Consider the following 16,706-nt stretch of genomic DNA (forward strand, 5'->3'; position numbering starts at 1 on the left):
GGTCCCGCCCCTCGCCCACCATGGCGGCGCCGCGTCGGTCCTGGTTCGTCTTCGGCTTCAGCCCCGAGGAGGCCGCGGGGGAAGCGGGACCGGGAGCGGCTCCGAGGCGGCTGGAGCCGAACCCCGAGCGGATCCGCCGCGTCTGGCCCGCCTGGAGCTACGTGGTTGTGGAGAGCGGTGAGCGCCCGGCACCCTGCTGCTGCCGATCCCGCCTCCCACGAGGTGCCGGTGCCGCCCGGTTCGCCTCTCCGTTCCCCCCGCCTCGGGCCCCCGATGTGTCCCTGTCCCCGTCCGCTCTCTCGGTGCTGGTCCCCCCCCGGTCCTCCCCCAGACCCGGGGTGTCCCTGTCCCCCTTCCTGATGATGTTTTCCCGGGACGCCCCTCCCTGCGCTGACGGTTCTCCCGGGTTCTGTCGTTGTCCCGCAGCCCCGGGATGTGCCCGTCCTGTCGCGATGCCTCATCCCCCCCCCAGCTTTTCCCCCTCGCCCCACCGGGATGTCCCCGTCCCTCGTCCCGTTTCTCCCCGGATGTCCCCGTCCCCGGGATGCCCGCACCCCACGGGCTCCCCCGTTTCCCTGTGGCTGACGGTCCCTCCGCAGACACGGGGCTGGAGCTGCGGGGTGCGGGGCTGCGGCGGCGGCTGCGGGGATGGTCCGAGGCTCTGCCCTCCGAAACCCACCTGGTGCTGCGGGGGGCGGCGGCAGCGCGGGCCTGGCCGCGGGGGGGGCTGCGGGGACCCCCTGCCTGGAGCCGGGCGCTGCCGCCGCGGTCCCGCCGCCGCCCCCCGCCGCTGCCGCTGCTGCCCGGCGGCTTCGCCCGCCCTCGCCCACCCTTCTTCTTCCCCCTGACCCTGCCCGCGGGGGTGCGGGCCCGACAGCTGGCTCTGGGCCACGAACACGCACTGGCACTCGCCACCAGCGGGGAGGTGTATACCTGGGGGGGTGGCAGGTGAGCCCCGGGGGGGCACGGGAGAGGGGTGTGCGGGGCTCGGGGGGGATGCACCTGCGATGCAGAAGGGGTGCAAGGGACAGGGTGGGTGCACGGGGGCAATGTGGGGGCACAAGAGGAAGGAGCAGGAGGGGTGCAGGGTGTGGGAAAGGCGATGGCAGGGTATGGAGTATAGGAGGGCTGCGGGGAGGGGGTACAGTGTGTACAAAGGGGAGGGGGAGGATAGGGGTGTGCAGGGAAGGGATGCAAAGGGGATGGGGGATATGGAGGTGCAGGAAGGATAGAGGCACAGGAGGGGTCCCTGGACGGGATACAGGGTGTACAAAGAAGATTGGGGGATATGGGAGTGCAGGGAGGGGTACAGGGTGTACAAAGGCTGTGTGGGGCATAGGAGGCACAGAGAGGTGCAAGAGAAGTAGGGGGATGGCCCTGGGGGCTGCAGCAGGGGGGGGGGAGGTTAAGGACACAAGGGGGTGATGTGGATGCTGAGTGTTTCAGGGGGATGCAGAAAGAATGATGGACGATCGGGGCTGCAATAGGGACGTGGGAACACGTGGGCAATTTGGGATGCAGGTGAGAGGACACCTGGGGTGGGGGGGTGTCACTTAAGGGTCTGAGCCTCCCCTCTGAGCTCACAGGTTTAATATAAACTGGTCCAGGTTCCTGTAGCCTTGACTGATTGATTAACCAACAGGCTAAAATCTAATAAAGTGGTTACACAGTCAGTAAACTAATTGATGGGTAAGCACACCACTCGTTACTTTCTGATCCTGTTATTCTTCATGGTGTTGCACATAATTAGTGAGCTGCAAGTAATAAGCCTTAAGTCATCTTGGTTACATACAACTGGTGTTGAGTCACAGCCCTTTCTCCATTCTGGGCCTGCCTTATGGTGTGTCTGCCCCCCTCACACTGCTCAGTGATGGGGGGGCTGGCCAAGGCCCAGCTCAGGTTGTTGGTCCATCAGCTCAGCACAAACTGTTTCTGTGGGCTGGTGGCAGTGGGCACTGTGTCTGTGCCCTGCCTCCTCCATCACTTAGCTGCTTCACATCAGCTCCCGTTTCCTGCCCCTCCTTAATGTCACAAAGACACCCACCTGCCACGAAAGACCCCTTTGTTTCTGAGATGGAGAAACTACCATCTCTTAATGTGGTCAGGTGCAATCCCACTGCCACAGCCCCACCAGAGGACAGCTGACCCCTTGGGAGCAGTGTCTAAGCCCTGAGTCCTGGGCTCATCTGCCAGCAGTTGCACTGGAGAACAACAAATACCAGTTTTCTCCTACTCTGAGATACTGTGGTGTGCTCAAGAGTGACCACAGGATTTTAGCAACACTATGAGTTGTTAGTATCCATAAGGTGGGAGGGGTTATATATTCCACTGTTTATGGAAGACAAAACTCACCAAAGACTCTTGGTTGTGGTCAGAGCTGTGTGACCTGGCCATCCCTCCACATTTCTGTTCTGCTCAGGAGTGTTTTGTTCCTGGTTCTCTGGTTATTCTGGCTGGGGTCTCGGCCAGCTGATACTGAGCATAAACTCAGGTCAAGCCAGCAGTTGCTACATGTGCTGCTCTTAGCTTTTCTTGGCTTTCCCCTCAGAGGGCACTCCTGTGCACTGACGGTGTGTATTTTAGGATTAATTTAATTTAAAAAAAAGAAAAACGAACCCTAACAACTAAATGCTGTAGTTAATCTTTGGTTATTCAACAAGGCTGAGAGGCCTCTGTCACAGCTCTGCACAGCTGGTTCTTGTTCTCATGCAAGCTCTGGTAGCTCCTTCCCTACCACAGCCTAGAATTACCTTCAGCTGCTGGGGCTGGGAGCGCCTGGAGCCCCAAACCCTTCCCAGCCCTGCTAGGTTGTCTCTTCACCTATCTTTATCTTCTGCAAATCATCTCCTGAAGGAAAGGGAAAAGTCCTTCCAGAGTCGTTGGCACTGGTATTTTTTGTCCTCTTCTGACACTTTGCTAATTCCAAGCCCAGACTCATGGGATCCACAAATTTTCATTCTGATGTGCTGATTGCTGACTCAGCACAGCCACAGAACTCACCCCGGTAATTAGACAATCAACGGACCCGCCTGTAAACACATTAATTAATTTGCAGTTACTCTGCATAGTGATTGCACAAACACAGACACTTTGGTTCACGTGTGGAGCAGCTGCTCCTGATTTATAGCTCAGTCTGCTGCAGCCCACCAGGCACTGGGACCCCTCCCCATCCCCCTGGTCCTGCCCACCGCCTGGCACCAGGGCACTGGGGCACCCTGCACCCCCCAGGGAGTCCCTGTGCCCCGGCTGGGACGTGGCCCTGATGGGGGGGTCCCGGGGGGTAGCAGTGCAGAGGGGTTTGGTCATGGGGAGGCCACAGGGGCTGAGGGGTGCAGGAAGTGTCTGTCTGTGTGTCCGTTTGTGTCCCCGCAGGCACGGGCAGCTTGGCCATGGGATGCTGGAGTCGGAGCTGCATCCGCAGCTGGTGGAGGCCCTGGCGGGTGTGCCGATGGCAGTGGTGGCGGCTGGAGGGTGGCATTCGGCCAGCATCAGCGGTGAGGGGTTGTGCCAGGCACAGGGAGGGCCAGGTGGCCTTCAGCCCTGGTGGCACCAGCCCCCTCACAGCCCGGTTACTCCACGTCCCTGTTCCCGGGGGTCCCAGTGCACGGTGCGGTGCCACAGGCACTGCCGGTGCCCCAGAGCACCCAGCACTGCTGCCAAAGGGGGCTTCAGGGCTCAGCTCAGCTCTGGGGCCACCCCTGATACCCCCTCACCCCGCAGAGGCAGGAGACCTGTACATGTGGGGCTGGAATGAGTCGGGGCAGCTGGCTCTGCCCTCCAAGGCACTGGCAGAGGAGCGGGCACAGGCTGAGGACACAGGAGCAGGTGACGGTGCAGCTGGTGCGGCCACGTTGGTGTAGGGCTGGGGGGTCCCCGCCTGGCTGGGACCTGGTGGTGGCTGCTGGGGGCTGAGGGTCAGTTCTTCCCCAGGGGACTCCCCGCAGCTCCCCCAGGAGCAGCCAGTGGCCGAGGACGTGGCGTTCATTTCCATCCAGGCGTTCCCGGCCCTGCTGGATCTGCCACAGGACCTGGAGATCACTGGGGTCAGCTGCGGCTCCCGGCACACGGCTGTGGTCACACGTGAGTGCAGGGGGCAAGTGCCCTGCCGGGGGGCTGAGGGGGCCCTGGTGTGGGTGCTGGCTGATGGGTGATGTCCCTTCACAGGCAGTGGTGAGCTCTACACCTGGGGATGGGGTAAGTGGCACCGTTGCTCTGGGGTTTGGCCGGTGTGATGTGTGTAACCCTTTATTTGGTCAGTTCCATGAGCTGGATCAGTTTGTGTGGGAGTGGTCCCCTCAGACACCTGTGAGCCATCCCCTGCCAGGGCTACCCCACGGCCTCACTCTGGTGCCTGCAGGTAAATATGGGCAGCTGGGACACGGGGACAAGGCCAGCTCTGACCAACCACGCCGTGTGGAGTTCCTGGTGGCCGAGGGGCTGCGAGCAGAGGAGGTGGTGTGTGGGCCCTGGACCACCTACGTCTGTGTGCAGGAGCTGGGAGGACCCCACAGCCCCCCCACCACAGGGACACAGAGGAGCTCTGCTCTGCCCGGGACAGGCACTGCGGGGCTGCAGCTGCACAAGTGCCAAAGACAAGACTGTAAGGACTGAACAACTTTATTACATCTACTTTTCTTTAAGAGCTGTGGGGTTGCTTTGTGCTGCACAGAGGCTGGTCCCAGCTTCCCCCCGTCCCTCTGGACCCAACCCTGGCTCTGAGCCTGGTGAGGACACCCGGGGAGCCATTGGTCACCCCACAGATACACAGAGAGCAGCAGCTATGTACACATACAGGTATTATTCCCATCAACAGTATATACAGAGTTACAGAGCAAGGGGACAGAACCTGGAGAATAAATAACAGTGAGTGGGGACTGTAGTGATAACAAGTGCAAATTAGTCATGACCAGGGACAGACAACACAGAGCTTCATTAACAAAGGTGCAAAGAAGCCCTGGTGCAGAGGCTGCTACCTCCCTGGCCTCTGCCCGAGGGGAGGGCAGTGCTGGATGGAATGGAGCAGGGAGGGGGGAGACAGAAGCTGCCCCCTCCCCCTGGCAGGGAAAGAGACCTCATCCTCTTGTATCTCATGGCCTTGTCATTCATGCTCAGGCTTCTCCAAAGCTCCAGATAGGACAAAGGGAGCAGGAGGGCAGGAGCTGCTCAGCCACCAGGGCTGCAGGAGGACACTGGCTCAGGCTTCATGCCTCACCGCTTCCTGGCAGGGGCCCCCCAGCCCTGGTGCTCCTCCCCGCAGATTCCCGGACTTGCAGCTGGGATGGGAGAGATGAGACCCTGCAGCAGGGGTGAGCCCAGTGCTGGGGGGGGGGGGGGGGGGAGTGGGAGGGTGTTGAAGCAAAGGCAGGGAAGGGAAGCTGAGGCAAAGCCAGCCCCCCTGGAACAAGCCTGCTGTGATAGAGAAAGGAAGGTGCTGGTGAACAACAGCAACAGGCCATAAGAGCTGGTGACAAAGGGTATGGAGACCAGCTCTTCAAAATAGCTCCTGTCTGTCCCAGAGCATGCACCCTGGAAGGCAGAACCCCACAGTTCTGCCCCAGCTGGGCTGCCCCCAAGCCCCACCCTACCCTAATACAACCCCCAACTCAAACCTTTAATCACAAACATTTGCAAAAATTCCCTAAATAAAAGCAAGTTTTTAAAAAAGTGTCCCTTTTGCACCCTAAACCCATGGCAGGTGGCACCCCCCCAGCCCCACAGAGAACTGGGCTGGCTGGAGCGATGCCAGAGCCCTCACCCCCTCACTGGGGGACAGGGGGCTCGGGGGTCTTGGGGGGCTCTGAGGGAGCAATGACTGAATACAGCTACAAGCGTCTGGAGCAGGGCCAGCAGCACCTCAGCAGAAGGCAGTGGTAGTGGTGGAGTTCAGGACATGGGAGCTATTGTCAGACCTGGAAGCCTTGGAAAGTTCGCGCTGTGGAAAGAGGAAGCAGGAGAGAGGGATGAGGGGAGTGAGGGGGGGGTGGGAGCAGGAACCTTCCTTCATCCCAAACCAGTCCCTCCCTGCCCTGGGGCTGTGCACAGGCCTGGGATCAGAGCCTGGAGTCTCCACCTGCACAGCCCCAGGGACGGGGAACACTGCCACAGTAAGGGATGCTCCTTGGCTGTCCATGGTCAGAAGTTGTTGATCTTCTTCCCAAGATCTGATTTAAATCTTATCCTGCAGTCAGGGCAGCACCCAGCCTGGCACCCCACAGGGACCAGCAGGACAGTGGGACAGGCACCCTGTCCCTTGGCAGGCTCAGGGGAGACAGCGAGGGTGTGAGCACGTAAGGGATGAATCCATGGAGGCAGGAGGAAAAGGGCAGGAGACTCCTGAGCCCCCAGTGAGAGGGTATGGACAGAGATGTCTCCCTGCCTGGGACATCCTGCACCAAGAGACTCAGAGTAGGGGGGGAACTCTGATGGAGACAGAAAAACCTCAGGAGAGCCCCGTGCCTGTTCCCGAGGGGCTGCTCAGGGCCAGCAGGCACCAACGCGGTTTTAGTTTCTGGGTGTCTGGGCACAAAGTGAAGAGCTCTGTTGCTGTGGGCACTGACAGGAGCAGCTGCTCTGGGGGGGGGACACAGAGGGGGCCTGCACAGCCCCAGTGCTGCCTGGCGAGGGGAGGTGGGGTTAGAAGAGGTGAATTACCGCAAACTCAGAATAGGTGCTGGCCACAGAATTAACGCTGTGGTTACGCTGGGCAGGGGCTCTGGGGGTGCACCCACCGCTCAGGGTGGTCCCGTTCAGCTGCAACATGTTCTCCTTGTTCCTCTCCCTGTGTCCGGGGCGGGGGGGCTTTGCGGCTGCGCGGCTGGGGGTCCGAGCCTGAGCAAGCTGTGGGAGGGGACACAAGAACCAAGAGGAGCTGTGCTGGCTCTGAAGCCAGTCACCCTTTGGTGCCAGAGTAGTCTCTGGCTCCAGGAGCCCAGTTCCAAGCTGGGGACGTGCAGCACTTCACCCAGGCTTTGAAGGGCTGCAGGTTCGGTGCCCAGAACACTGAAAATCTGGGCTGGAGGAAGATTTCCCAAAATGCTGCTACTGCCCTCCTACTCCCTCAGGTCCCTGAAACATCCCACCAGGATGACAGCAGCTCAGTGCAGCAGGCCATGGACTGCAGGAGGGTTCTGCACCCCAGGAACTTGGCAGGGATGCACATCAGGAGCTCCTCACCTTCCCTCCGGAGGGCGGCAGCCGGGATGTTGGTGAGTGGTAGAGGGTTGCCCCGAAGGCCGAGCGAACGGTGCTGTTGGGGGTGGCACTGGAGATGGAGGTCCCGTTCAGCTGAGGCAAGAGCAGAGCAGGCATCGTACTGGGGGTGACCAGCAGTCCCATGGAGCCCCCCAAAGCATCAAAGCACAACCAGTTTTTTGTCCCCAGGCAGGACAGAGGTGCCCGTGGCCCTTTCCCTGCTCCCATCGTGCTGCTGCAGCCCCCCAGCCTCTCCTGCAACCCTTTGGGGGGCCGGGGCCAGGCCAGGCAGGGTTTCCTCCCAGCTGCAGCAGGGTCCCACAGTGCCCCTCAGCACAGATGGTTTTACCTTCCTTACTTTGCCAGGTGTGTGTGGGCCAAGCACCCGTCGCTTGATGGGGGTCCGGGGGGTGCTCCCGTACATCATCTCTGTCTCGATCTGGCGGCTTTTCTTCAGGTGCTGGGGGTGGGGGAGATGCATTGGCACTGACTCACCAAGCTCCCACAGGGGGCAGGGCCCTGCCACAGCCCCCGCTCCTGGTATTCCAGGAATTTAGGGTATTCCAAGCCAAGATGCAGCTCTGGCACAGCTGGGACCAAGAAAGGGCTCAACACAGCCACTGGCAGTGACAGCAGGACCAGTGCCCGAGAGGTGACAGTGTGTGGAACCACGGGCAGGCAGGGCAAGGAGACAGAGAGCCCTGGGCAGGGGCTGTGTGGGGCAGGGACCCATCAGCTGGCATTAAGGCAGCAGAGGAGGGGGCTCAGCTCAGCACTCACCCGCTCCTGCTTCTCCTTCTCCTTCTCCAGGCGGTACAGCTGCCACTGCTCCGTCACATACTCCAGGAACTGCTGCCCCTTCACCAGGAAAGCCCCTCCGTGCTCCTGCTCCCAGGCCTGCACCCTGCCCTCCAGCTCCTCCTGCAGCTGAGGGGAACATGAGGGTAGCATGGAGAGGCTGCCTGCCTTGGGGGAGCAGCAGAGAGCAGCAAGAGAGCTCTTGCTGGCTCCAAATGCTCTAAACAGTCCAGTCAGGGACTACATCTTCTCCAGGGCTGAACCTACCTTGGAAAGGGTCTTCTGCAGCTTTGCTCGCTGCTTCTCCTCCTTCAGCAAGTTCCCCCCGCGGTTGGCGAAGCGGCTGGGGTCAGTGGCTTTCCTCTGGTACAGAGCCAAACACACCCACTGCTCTCACACCCTGAAGCTACTGACCCTGCAAGCACAGCCCCCACCCCAAAACACAGCCCCTAGCCCCCTCACCCACGCACTGCCATTCCCAGGTGCTCCCTGGACTTCCCCAGCAGCACTTTGCCCACAATAGCAGAGTCAGGCACTGAGCCCAGCAGAGAACTTTCCTGCCTGGACAGTACCTCCAGCTCCAGGAACAGCTTCCAGTTCTCCTCCCATTTCTGGACAGCCTCAAACAGATCTTTGTGTGTTTCATAGTAGATCTTCACCTTCCCCACCTCAGCATCGTGGAGCTCAAGCAGGGTTTCTGTATAGTCCTCTGGAGAGGACAGGACAGCGGGTTCAGGAGACAGCCAGGATCCCCACGCTGTGAGCAGCCCTCAGCTCCTGCATTTCTCACCATCGTAATAGGGGCTGAAGTCTTCCCTCTGCTCCTGGCTGTAGAAGCACTTATCCCAGAGGTCAGCCAGCTCTACCCGGATTGCCTGGATCACTGACTTCATGTTTTGCAGCTTCAGCTCCTCCAGACGATCCACTTCCAGCTGCAGCTGCCAGGTGAGGAGAGCACAGACTCAGAGGGCAGCAGGATTTATCTTCTGCATAGGCCACTTTCCAGGACGAGGCAATAGCCAGCATCACCTCCCAGCTCCTCCACCCTGAGTATGAGACCCTTGGCTGCCACCCCCAGCCCTCCTCCCAAGGAGAGCCCTTACAGCTTTCCTGGTCTTGGCCCTGGACCCAGCCATGTGCACAGCAGAAGTCACTCTCTCCTCCTCAGGGACCTGCAGCCTCTCCCAGAGTGCCAGGATCCTGGAGCGCAGCTCTGTGCACACAGCTTCGTTCAGGGACCGCCGGGCTTCCAGCTGCAGGGGGAGAGCACAGGGTCAGCCTGGCCCTGAAGGGCTCATCTTCCAACAGATCCTTGGAAAACCCCCAAAAGGATGTTCTGACACCCAGCAGTTGCTCTGCACATGGTGATGCAGCACCCCAGTACCTGCTGCAGGAGGCTCTGCAGGGCAGCAATGTTGTCCAAGGACAAGCAGAAGGCTTCCTCATCCTCACACACCACATCCCGCTCGAAGCTCGTGTCTGGAGTGTGGTCCAGCTCCTCCATCAGGAGGATGATCTGTCGCTTGCTGCTGACAAACTCTTCTCGCCTTTGCTCCTGGAGGAGATAAGGGGTGTCAGAAACCAGCCAGCACCTCGTGACCCCCTCTGCCAGCTCCCAGCCCCCTCCCCGCTCACCTTCTCCTCAGTCAGGGCAGCCAAGTGGCGACGGTAGCGATCCAGGTCCTCCAGGCTGGGCACAGCATTGCTGTCAATACCAAAGGGGGTCGTGCAGAGGATGTCACACAAGTCCCGGTCCTGTTCCTGCAGGCTTTTCAGCTCCTGCTTCCTCTCTCTTTTCTGCTTCAACATCACTTCCACGCGGGTACGCAAATTTTTCTCCATCTGCAGAATGGTGCTTTCCTCCTCTGCCTGGAAAAGGCCAGACATCAGCTCTCACAGACCTGACTCACATTTTTAAGGCTTCTTGAGCAAAGACTGGGGAGCAGCAGGTTGTCATTGCCAGCAGGCCCCTTGGAGCGCAAAGCAACCTCGTACCTCAAAGGGCTCCAGATGGAGCTCCCTACAGAGGGTGTCCAGCTCCTTCCGACACACTGCAATGCTCTTCAGGAGCCGCTCCTTCAGGCTCTCCTCCTCTGCCACCATCATGTCCAGGAGACTCTGCAGCACAGGCGTGGTTGGAGGCCAAGGGGGCCCAGAAGGGCCACAACCAGCTGGGACCCGCGGGTGCTCCCGCTGGACCGGGCTGGCCCCGTGTGGCCGGGCTCGGGAGCCGCCCCGGGGTTCTCACTGCTGCCAGCGAGTGTGGGACCGCACTGCGGGCCCGGTGGAGCCCCCGCCCCATCCTAGCCCGGGGACACCCCCGCCGCTCCTCACCTTGATGTGCTTCTTGACAACATCGGTGCGCTCCAGGCGCTGCTCCTCGGGGATACCGATCTCCTCCCAGATGTCCCGCAGAGCCGCCATGGCTCGGTTCAGGCACGACACGGCCTCGGCCGCCAGCACCTCACTGAGAGAACCGGGGGCCGTAAGGGGCGGGCTCGTCCCCCGCGATCCCCAGCCCGGGTCCCCGCCGCCTCCGGTTCCCCCCCTGCCCCCGTCCCGGTCCCCCCGCACCTCTTCCTCATGGCCGCCGCTGCCTCTGCGCCCACCGCTCCCTCCGCCGATTCAAACTCTCCTCCCGGGCGCTCTCATTGGCTGAGATCGGCGCAATCGTCACCAGCCAGCCCCGCCCACAACGGCCGCTCGACGTCGCGGCAGGCGCCGGCCCCGCCCCAAGCCGGCCGTCAGCCAATGGCAGCACAAAGACTGTGGCGCTTCTGGCCAATTACAAGCCGGACCGGCGTCGCCGTAACGGCACAAGGCGCGCGCTCGGCGTTTGACAGCAACCACGTGATCTGGGGAGGGAAACGCCCTCGGGCGGGGCCCGAGAGAAACTGCGCATGCGTCAGCACCCCGGGGAGGGGACCCGGGAGGGGAGGGGGGTACCGGGAATGGGGGGTTGTTCCCCCCCCCGTTGTCATCCCACATCGCCCCCGGGAGACCCCACACAGAACCCCCAGCCGCCCTCACCGCACAGACCCCCCCAGCCACCACGGGACCCCCCCGAGCCTGGGCCAGACCCCCCAGGCCAAGCCAGATCGGATCCGTGCCAGCAGGAATATTTATTATCACGAACGGGGCGCAGGGGTGGGCTCGGCCCCCCCGGGTGGCAGCCCCCCACCCTCACGCCTTGGCCTCGATCATGGCCTCCAGCATGCGAGCACTGTTGGTGATGGCTGTGGTCAGGAAGATGAACTTCAACCCTAGGGGGTGACAGAGGTCTCGGTAGTGCCCCCCAGCCCTGGCTTGAGCCGGGGGGGCTCCCGGCTGCTCCCCAGCCCCTCAGCGTGTGGCTCCTACCTCTCTCCTTCCCCAGGAACCGCAGGGCAGCAATTTCAGAGAAGGTGCAGCCCCCCAGGAAGATGGCGAGGACGATGCGCTGGGACTCCCCAGGGGGGGTCTCCTCCCCGGTGCTGTCTGGATGGTACAGAATGTGATGGGACCCCCACTGACCCCCAGACCCCCCCCAGCAGCCCCTGGATCTCCTTGCCCAGGGCTACCTGAGACAGAAAACTCGTTGCCATTGAGCAGACGCACCACCTCCTCCAGGCCCAGCCAGCCTCGGCGCTCCAGCACCTGCAGACAGGCGTCAGGGGTAAAACCCAGCGGCCCAGGGACCCCCGACAGACCCCCAGGAGGAGCCTGGGGCTCAGGGGGTGTGTGGGGCTTACCTGCTCGATGATTTTGCAGCTCAGGGGGACATAGGCCCCGCTGAAGACGTACGCCATGTCGGGGGGCATCTTCAGGTTGTATTCCCCGTCCACCCGGGGGATCTGCAGAGACGGGTGACACGCAGGGTGCCGGACCCCTCCCCACCGCCCAGAACCCCTCCGTGGCCCTGGCATGCAGGTGGGCAGAGCAGCAGGCCAGCAGCCCCAGACAAACCTACCAACCCCAGCTTCTTGCTTATGGCTCGGAAATTGCTCTTCCTCGCTAAAGAACTAAAGGCATCGGTGATCTTCCCTGGAACAGATGAGGAGGAACAGCTCAGCCCCTCGGGTGAAGCAGGGGCCCGGGCTGTGCGGAGGGAGAGGTTCTGCCCCCCAGCACCACCCCCGGGGACGTCTCCGAGGGGCCCGGTCCCCGCTGTGGGGCCAGGGGGCCGGGGTGGCTCTCACCAGCAGCCCGGTCCGTCACCAGCTTGCTGACTCTGCTCTCCACGGCCGTCAGGGTCTCTCCAGCCGACTGCTCCGTCAGCAGCCCCACGCGCTTCAGGTTGTGGAAGGTCAGGAGGTGCTCGGGCCCGTAGCTCTGGGGAAGGGGCCCTGGTCAGCTGCTGAGTCACAGAGAGCACCCACGGGGAGCACTGTGAGCCCCCGACCCTCACCTGCAGGTACTGGGTTTTGAGGGAGCGGTAATCCTTGGGGACGAGGCCTGTGAGGAGCAGGGGTGAGCGTGGGGCCCGGCGGTGCCGCGGTGCCGCCGGCACCTCCCGCACTCACCGTTCTCCGTGATGGACAGCAGGCACATCAGGCGCAGGCTCTCGATGGGGGAGACCTGGGGGGCAGGGGGTGAGCAGCTGCAGCCCCCCAGCCCTGCAGCCCCCCAGCCCCCCGGACGGGCTCACCTGGCGGTCAATGTGCTCCTCGATGAAGCTGGTGCTCTCGCGGATGTCGAAACCCTCGAGCAGAGCTGCGGGGGGACAGGGCAGCATCAGACCAGTGACCCAGCTGGAGCCTGGGCTCAGCCTCCCTCCCCAACCCTGGGGACGGGACAGCCTCACCCCGCCACACAGCAGCCCTCTGGGGACACAGCTTGGCCCCATTTAGGATCTCCGTGTCTTGGGGACAGGGGTTAGTGTTAGCCTTGGCAGTGATGGGTTAACAGCTGTACTGGATGATCTGAAAGGTCTTTTCCAGCCCAAACAATTCCCTGATTCTCTAATTCCAGACCCAACCTGATACAAACTGGAAGGACTGTGGCTATGCAGATGGTTCCTGGGCACGAGGCTGCCCAGCTCCTGAGTGGGTGGGAGCACTGGACTGGGACGGGGCCGCCACAGCTGTGGGGCAGGGAGCAGCACTCACAGTGTTCAGCCTTGATCATCTCCTGGAAATCCTGCTTGGTTTTCTTCTTCATGATGGACTCACAGGCACCAATATCTGCAGAGCCAAGAGGAGGGGTGACAATCTCCGCTCATCCCCCAGCCCCACTGCAGACTGGTACCAGCACACAGCCCCTGCCCCCTCCCCACTGCTCAGTCCTGCCCCTCCTGGGGACCATCAGTGCCCTCCAGCATCCCAGAGCCCAGGTGCCCACTGCAGCAGACAGGGCCTCCCCTCCCCATTCTCACGCAGGCTCAGCAGACGATGCTCTTGCTTCAGTCCCTTCAGTTCCTGGGAGACAAAGTTCTTCATCTGTTTGATGTCCATGCCCCGGCGCCGCTGTGGAAGAGGGAGAGGGTGGGGAGGTGACCTGGCTGTGGAGGGACAGTGCCCTGAGGGACAGGAGGATGCTCACATCGTACTGTGCCTGCAGGTTACGTGACTTCTGGCTCAGGAAGCCAAAGACACTGGAGAAGTGCTCGTTGCGAATCTGGTTGAAGACCTGCAAAGAGAAACAGCAGTCAGCACCCACCCCCAGATCCCCTGTGCCAGCACGGTGCCCAGCACAGGGACAGCCACAGCACCTGGGGATGGCACTTGCCAGCAGTGAGACACGGTGATGTCCCCTCAGGGGGGTCAGTGCCCCAGAACACCAACCAGCTGGCACCACACACCCCTGCAGGCAGGGACTCTGCCAGCTGCAGGAGCTGAGCTGCTTTCAACCACGTTTCTCTGGTCTCTGTGCCCTGACCAATCCCAACCTGCACCCTGAGGTCCAGCCAGGACACCCGCTCAGTCTCCCCCCGTGTCACCTGGGCATGAAGCACAGCGGGGCCCTCGTCCCCCGAGGGCTCACCTTGTCCTGGGCATTGAGGAGCACCTTGATGCTCTTGTCCGAAGAGGTGACATCTGGCCCAAAATCCACACTCCCTGCAGAAAAGGATGAGGAGCTGCTTTGCCCCAGCAAGTGACATCCCTGTGTGTGCTGACCCTGCTGCACGAGGCAGCAGCCACAGGCGATGCCCCCCCAGTCTCCAGCACCCACACCAGGACTGTCCCCGTTGGCTGTAGCACCAGAGCCCTGCTCTGATGATGCTGAGCACAAAGCCCAGCTCCTGGCAGCCCCCAGGACCCACCACACTTGATGCGGAAGGTGTCATCCACCAGCCCCTCGTAGACCACCTGGGAGCACAGCGCCGTCACGTAGTCTGTGTCTGCAGGGAGAGCCAGTGCTGGGCTCTGGGTCCATCCTGCTCCCCACTGCTCCCCGGGGTGAGCAGCCCCCTCCAGCTGCTCCTCAGCCCCCACCCGCTGCGCCCTGAGCTCCAGGTACCTCTGTCCATGAGGAAGACATTGCTGATCTCGGGCTTCCTGCCCTGCCCATCGTTCTCCCCGTCCTCCTCCAGCTCCCGCCACAGCTCGTGGCTCATCTGAGGGTGGCAGAGTGTGCCAGGGCACGGGGGGCAGCCCCGGCCCCAGCCCAGCCCCGGGACAGCCCACCCATACCTTGGCACACCTGCCAATCCCATAGGCTCTGCCAAAAGGTCCATACAGGGAGTTCAGCAACTGCAGGGCTCGAGCGACCGAGGGGATCCAGCGGTGATCTCCCTCCTGCAGGGAGCACGAGGTGTTGGGACTCACTCTGGGCACAACTGACACATCAAGGGGCTTAGCTGGGGACACAGCGAGCCCTGGGCCTGGTGCTTCCAGCAGGAAATGTGCACAGGAACGTGCTGGGATGGCCCAAGGGGACTTGGGGGGAGCAGAGGAGGGGGCAGCACAGGGGCTGTGTGTGGAGGGGAGACATCAGAGCAGCCACCCCCAGCAAAAGTGACCCAAAGGCCTCCAGCATGGAGGGGACCCAGGACGTCCCACACCTTCTCCCCGAGCAAAGCTTTCTGGTCCCCAGCCTGACAGACAAGCGAGGGGACAGTTGCCACAGCTGCCACCCCACAGGGCAGCAACCCAGCAGCACCATCTCACTGACCAAGAAGTAGTCACGGAAGAACTCGGGCAGCTCCATGCTGATGATGTCTTCATCCAGGGGGAGCAGGTAGAAGGACCATTCGTCACAGGTGACATCTATGTTTGGGACAGGGAATGGTGACAGCCTGGTGACACCCATCCTGCAGCAGAAACAGCCCCAAGAACTGGGACAGCCCCAGAGAGGGCTGTGGGGAACAGAGATGGGGCCATTCCACAGGGAGTTGTGGCTCTGTCTACCCAAGAGACAGGGGAGAGGCACTGATGCTGCAGCTGTCCCTGCCAGCAGAGGGGTCCCAGCACTGGGGTTCAGAGGATTCTGCAGTGTCAGAGCCCCCCAAGCCAGCCCTAGGGAGGGGGCAGGTGCCACAGCCCCACTCACCGCCAAACACTCCCTCCTCCTCCAGCACCATCTCACAAGCATAAAACTGGAAGAGAAGGAAAAATCCTCAGGGCTCAGCCAGCTCTGAAAGGGCAGACAGTGGAGGGGACCTGCTCATTGCCAGGGAAAAGCAACTTTTGGTTTTAATTAAAGATTCCTGGGTTAGGAATGAAGAATTTTTGGTGCCCGTAGAGGAGTGGAAGGTTGGGCAGACATGAAGCAAGGGGGTTACTGGCAGCACGGTGTGGTTGGACTGACCTTCTGGGGGCTGAAGATGATCTTGTACTTCCTAGTCCTCCCTGACATCTTGTCAGCATTGACAATATCTGTGGACAGAACCCATACAGACCCTGCCCAGGCTGCCTGCCCCCCCGAACCAGCACCGCTCCTCTTGTGGGACCACGGCCCAGGTTCCCCATCTCACAGAAACCAGAACGCCCCAGGCAGAAAGAAAACTCCCGGGTGCGGGGCCCGCCCGCCGCCCGCACTCACCAGCGATGTACCGCATGGTCCGGATCCGCGGGCGCACGAGGAAGCAGAACCTGCCGGGTCAGGGCGGTGAGGGGCTGGGGGAGGCACCTGCCCCCCGCCCGACCCCCTGCTCCTGCCCGCCGGCCCCAGGACCACCGCGGGGGGGGGACTCACTGGTCACTGGCGCTGAGGGGGGGTCGGGTCTCCGCCTTGTACAGTTTGTCCACTTCGTGCTGCTGCGGGGGGAGCCGGGCGTGGGACGGCGAGCGCGGGCACCGCGGGCACCCGCCCGCCCCGGCCCCCCAGGTACCTTCAGGATGGAGACGTTGGCGATGCGGTCGAGGGGGCTCATCAGGTCGGGCTCGATGAACAGGTCCTTCTTCCCGGGGAGCTGAGGGCAGGCGGGGCGTGGGGCCGGCGATCGCCGTCTGCCCCGGGGGCTGATCCCGGGGCCGAGCCCCCTGGCCTGCCGGTACCGGGCCCCTCGCGGGACGACATCCCCGTCCGCCCGGGGCCGACCCTGATCCCGGCTCCTCCCCAACCCCCCCCGCCCGGTGCGGGAACCCTCCCGCCGCCCACTCCGGTCGGTGCCCGCCGTCCCGGACCTGCTCCAGCAGGTAGATGAGCTGGTCCCGCGCCAGCCGCTTCAGGATACCGAAGTCTGGCGGCTCGGGCACATCGCGGCGCCCGGCGAAGGCCATGGCGGGGCGGGGAGGGAGGGAGCGGCGCCCGGAACGCCCGGACGCGGAGTCGGGGCGGCCGGACCCCGGTGTCGG

General features: G+C 62.4%; 3 protein-coding genes across 6 annotated transcripts; 1 reads left to right on the plus strand and 2 right to left on the minus strand.

The window, feature by feature from the left end:
- The first annotated feature begins 13 nt into the window (after positions 1 to 13).
- Positions 14 to 4,640, plus strand: RCCD1 (RCC1 domain containing 1). The gene is made up of 7 exons (XM_071754028.1): positions 14 to 177; positions 600 to 948; positions 3,373 to 3,494; positions 3,721 to 3,825; positions 3,931 to 4,080; positions 4,165 to 4,194; positions 4,358 to 4,640. The coding sequence occupies exons 1-7, from the start codon at positions 21 to 23 to the stop codon at positions 4,609 to 4,611; spliced, it is 1,167 nt and encodes a 388-aa protein (XP_071610129.1). The 5' UTR covers positions 14 to 20; the 3' UTR covers positions 4,612 to 4,640.
- PRC1 (protein regulator of cytokinesis 1) lies at positions 4,600 to 10,749 on the minus strand. Of its 3 annotated transcripts, none has more exons than XM_071754022.1 (14): positions 10,564 to 10,749; positions 10,324 to 10,456; positions 9,985 to 10,107; positions 9,625 to 9,858; positions 9,374 to 9,544; positions 9,093 to 9,242; positions 8,780 to 8,927; positions 8,562 to 8,698; positions 8,257 to 8,352; positions 7,972 to 8,118; positions 7,550 to 7,651; positions 7,174 to 7,284; positions 6,652 to 6,837; positions 4,600 to 5,932 (listed from the first exon to the last, which is right to left on the minus strand). In XM_071754022.1, exons 1-14 carry the CDS (start codon positions 10,572 to 10,574, stop codon positions 5,855 to 5,857), a joined length of 1,827 nt encoding a protein of 608 aa, XP_071610123.1. In that variant the 5' UTR covers positions 10,575 to 10,749; the 3' UTR covers positions 4,600 to 5,854. The 3 variants fall into 3 exon arrangements, with proteins under 3 accessions (XP_071610123.1, XP_071610124.1, XP_071610122.1); XM_071754023.1 differs by having other exon boundaries at positions 6,729 to 6,837; positions 7,541 to 7,651; positions 10,564 to 10,748; XM_071754021.1 differs by having other exon boundaries at positions 7,541 to 7,651; positions 10,564 to 10,748.
- A 343-nt stretch (positions 10,750 to 11,092) lies between these two features.
- Positions 11,093 to 16,671, minus strand: VPS33B (VPS33B late endosome and lysosome associated). Of its 2 annotated transcripts, none has more exons than XM_071754020.1 (23): positions 16,536 to 16,671; positions 16,241 to 16,321; positions 16,105 to 16,163; positions 15,952 to 16,001; positions 15,718 to 15,785; positions 15,460 to 15,505; positions 15,082 to 15,176; positions 14,601 to 14,705; positions 14,428 to 14,524; positions 14,231 to 14,308; positions 13,951 to 14,024; positions 13,510 to 13,596; positions 13,343 to 13,433; positions 13,077 to 13,151; positions 12,617 to 12,681; positions 12,492 to 12,546; positions 12,377 to 12,423; positions 12,168 to 12,300; positions 11,939 to 12,012; positions 11,721 to 11,822; positions 11,550 to 11,625; positions 11,350 to 11,466; positions 11,093 to 11,252 (listed from the first exon to the last, which is right to left on the minus strand). In XM_071754020.1, exons 1-23 carry the CDS (start codon positions 16,629 to 16,631, stop codon positions 11,173 to 11,175), a joined length of 1,851 nt encoding a protein of 616 aa, XP_071610121.1. In that variant the 5' UTR covers positions 16,632 to 16,671; the 3' UTR covers positions 11,093 to 11,172. The 2 variants fall into 2 exon arrangements, with proteins under 2 accessions (XP_071610121.1, XP_071610120.1); XM_071754019.1 differs by having other exon boundaries at positions 16,105 to 16,166.
- Positions 16,672 to 16,706: the final 35 nt, after the last annotated feature.

The sequence above is a fragment of the Heliangelus exortis genome, chromosome 11 (genome assembly GCF_036169615.1).
Source record: "Heliangelus exortis chromosome 11, bHelExo1.hap1, whole genome shotgun sequence".
In the NCBI taxonomy this organism is placed as follows: domain Eukaryota; kingdom Metazoa; phylum Chordata; class Aves; order Apodiformes; family Trochilidae; genus Heliangelus; species Heliangelus exortis.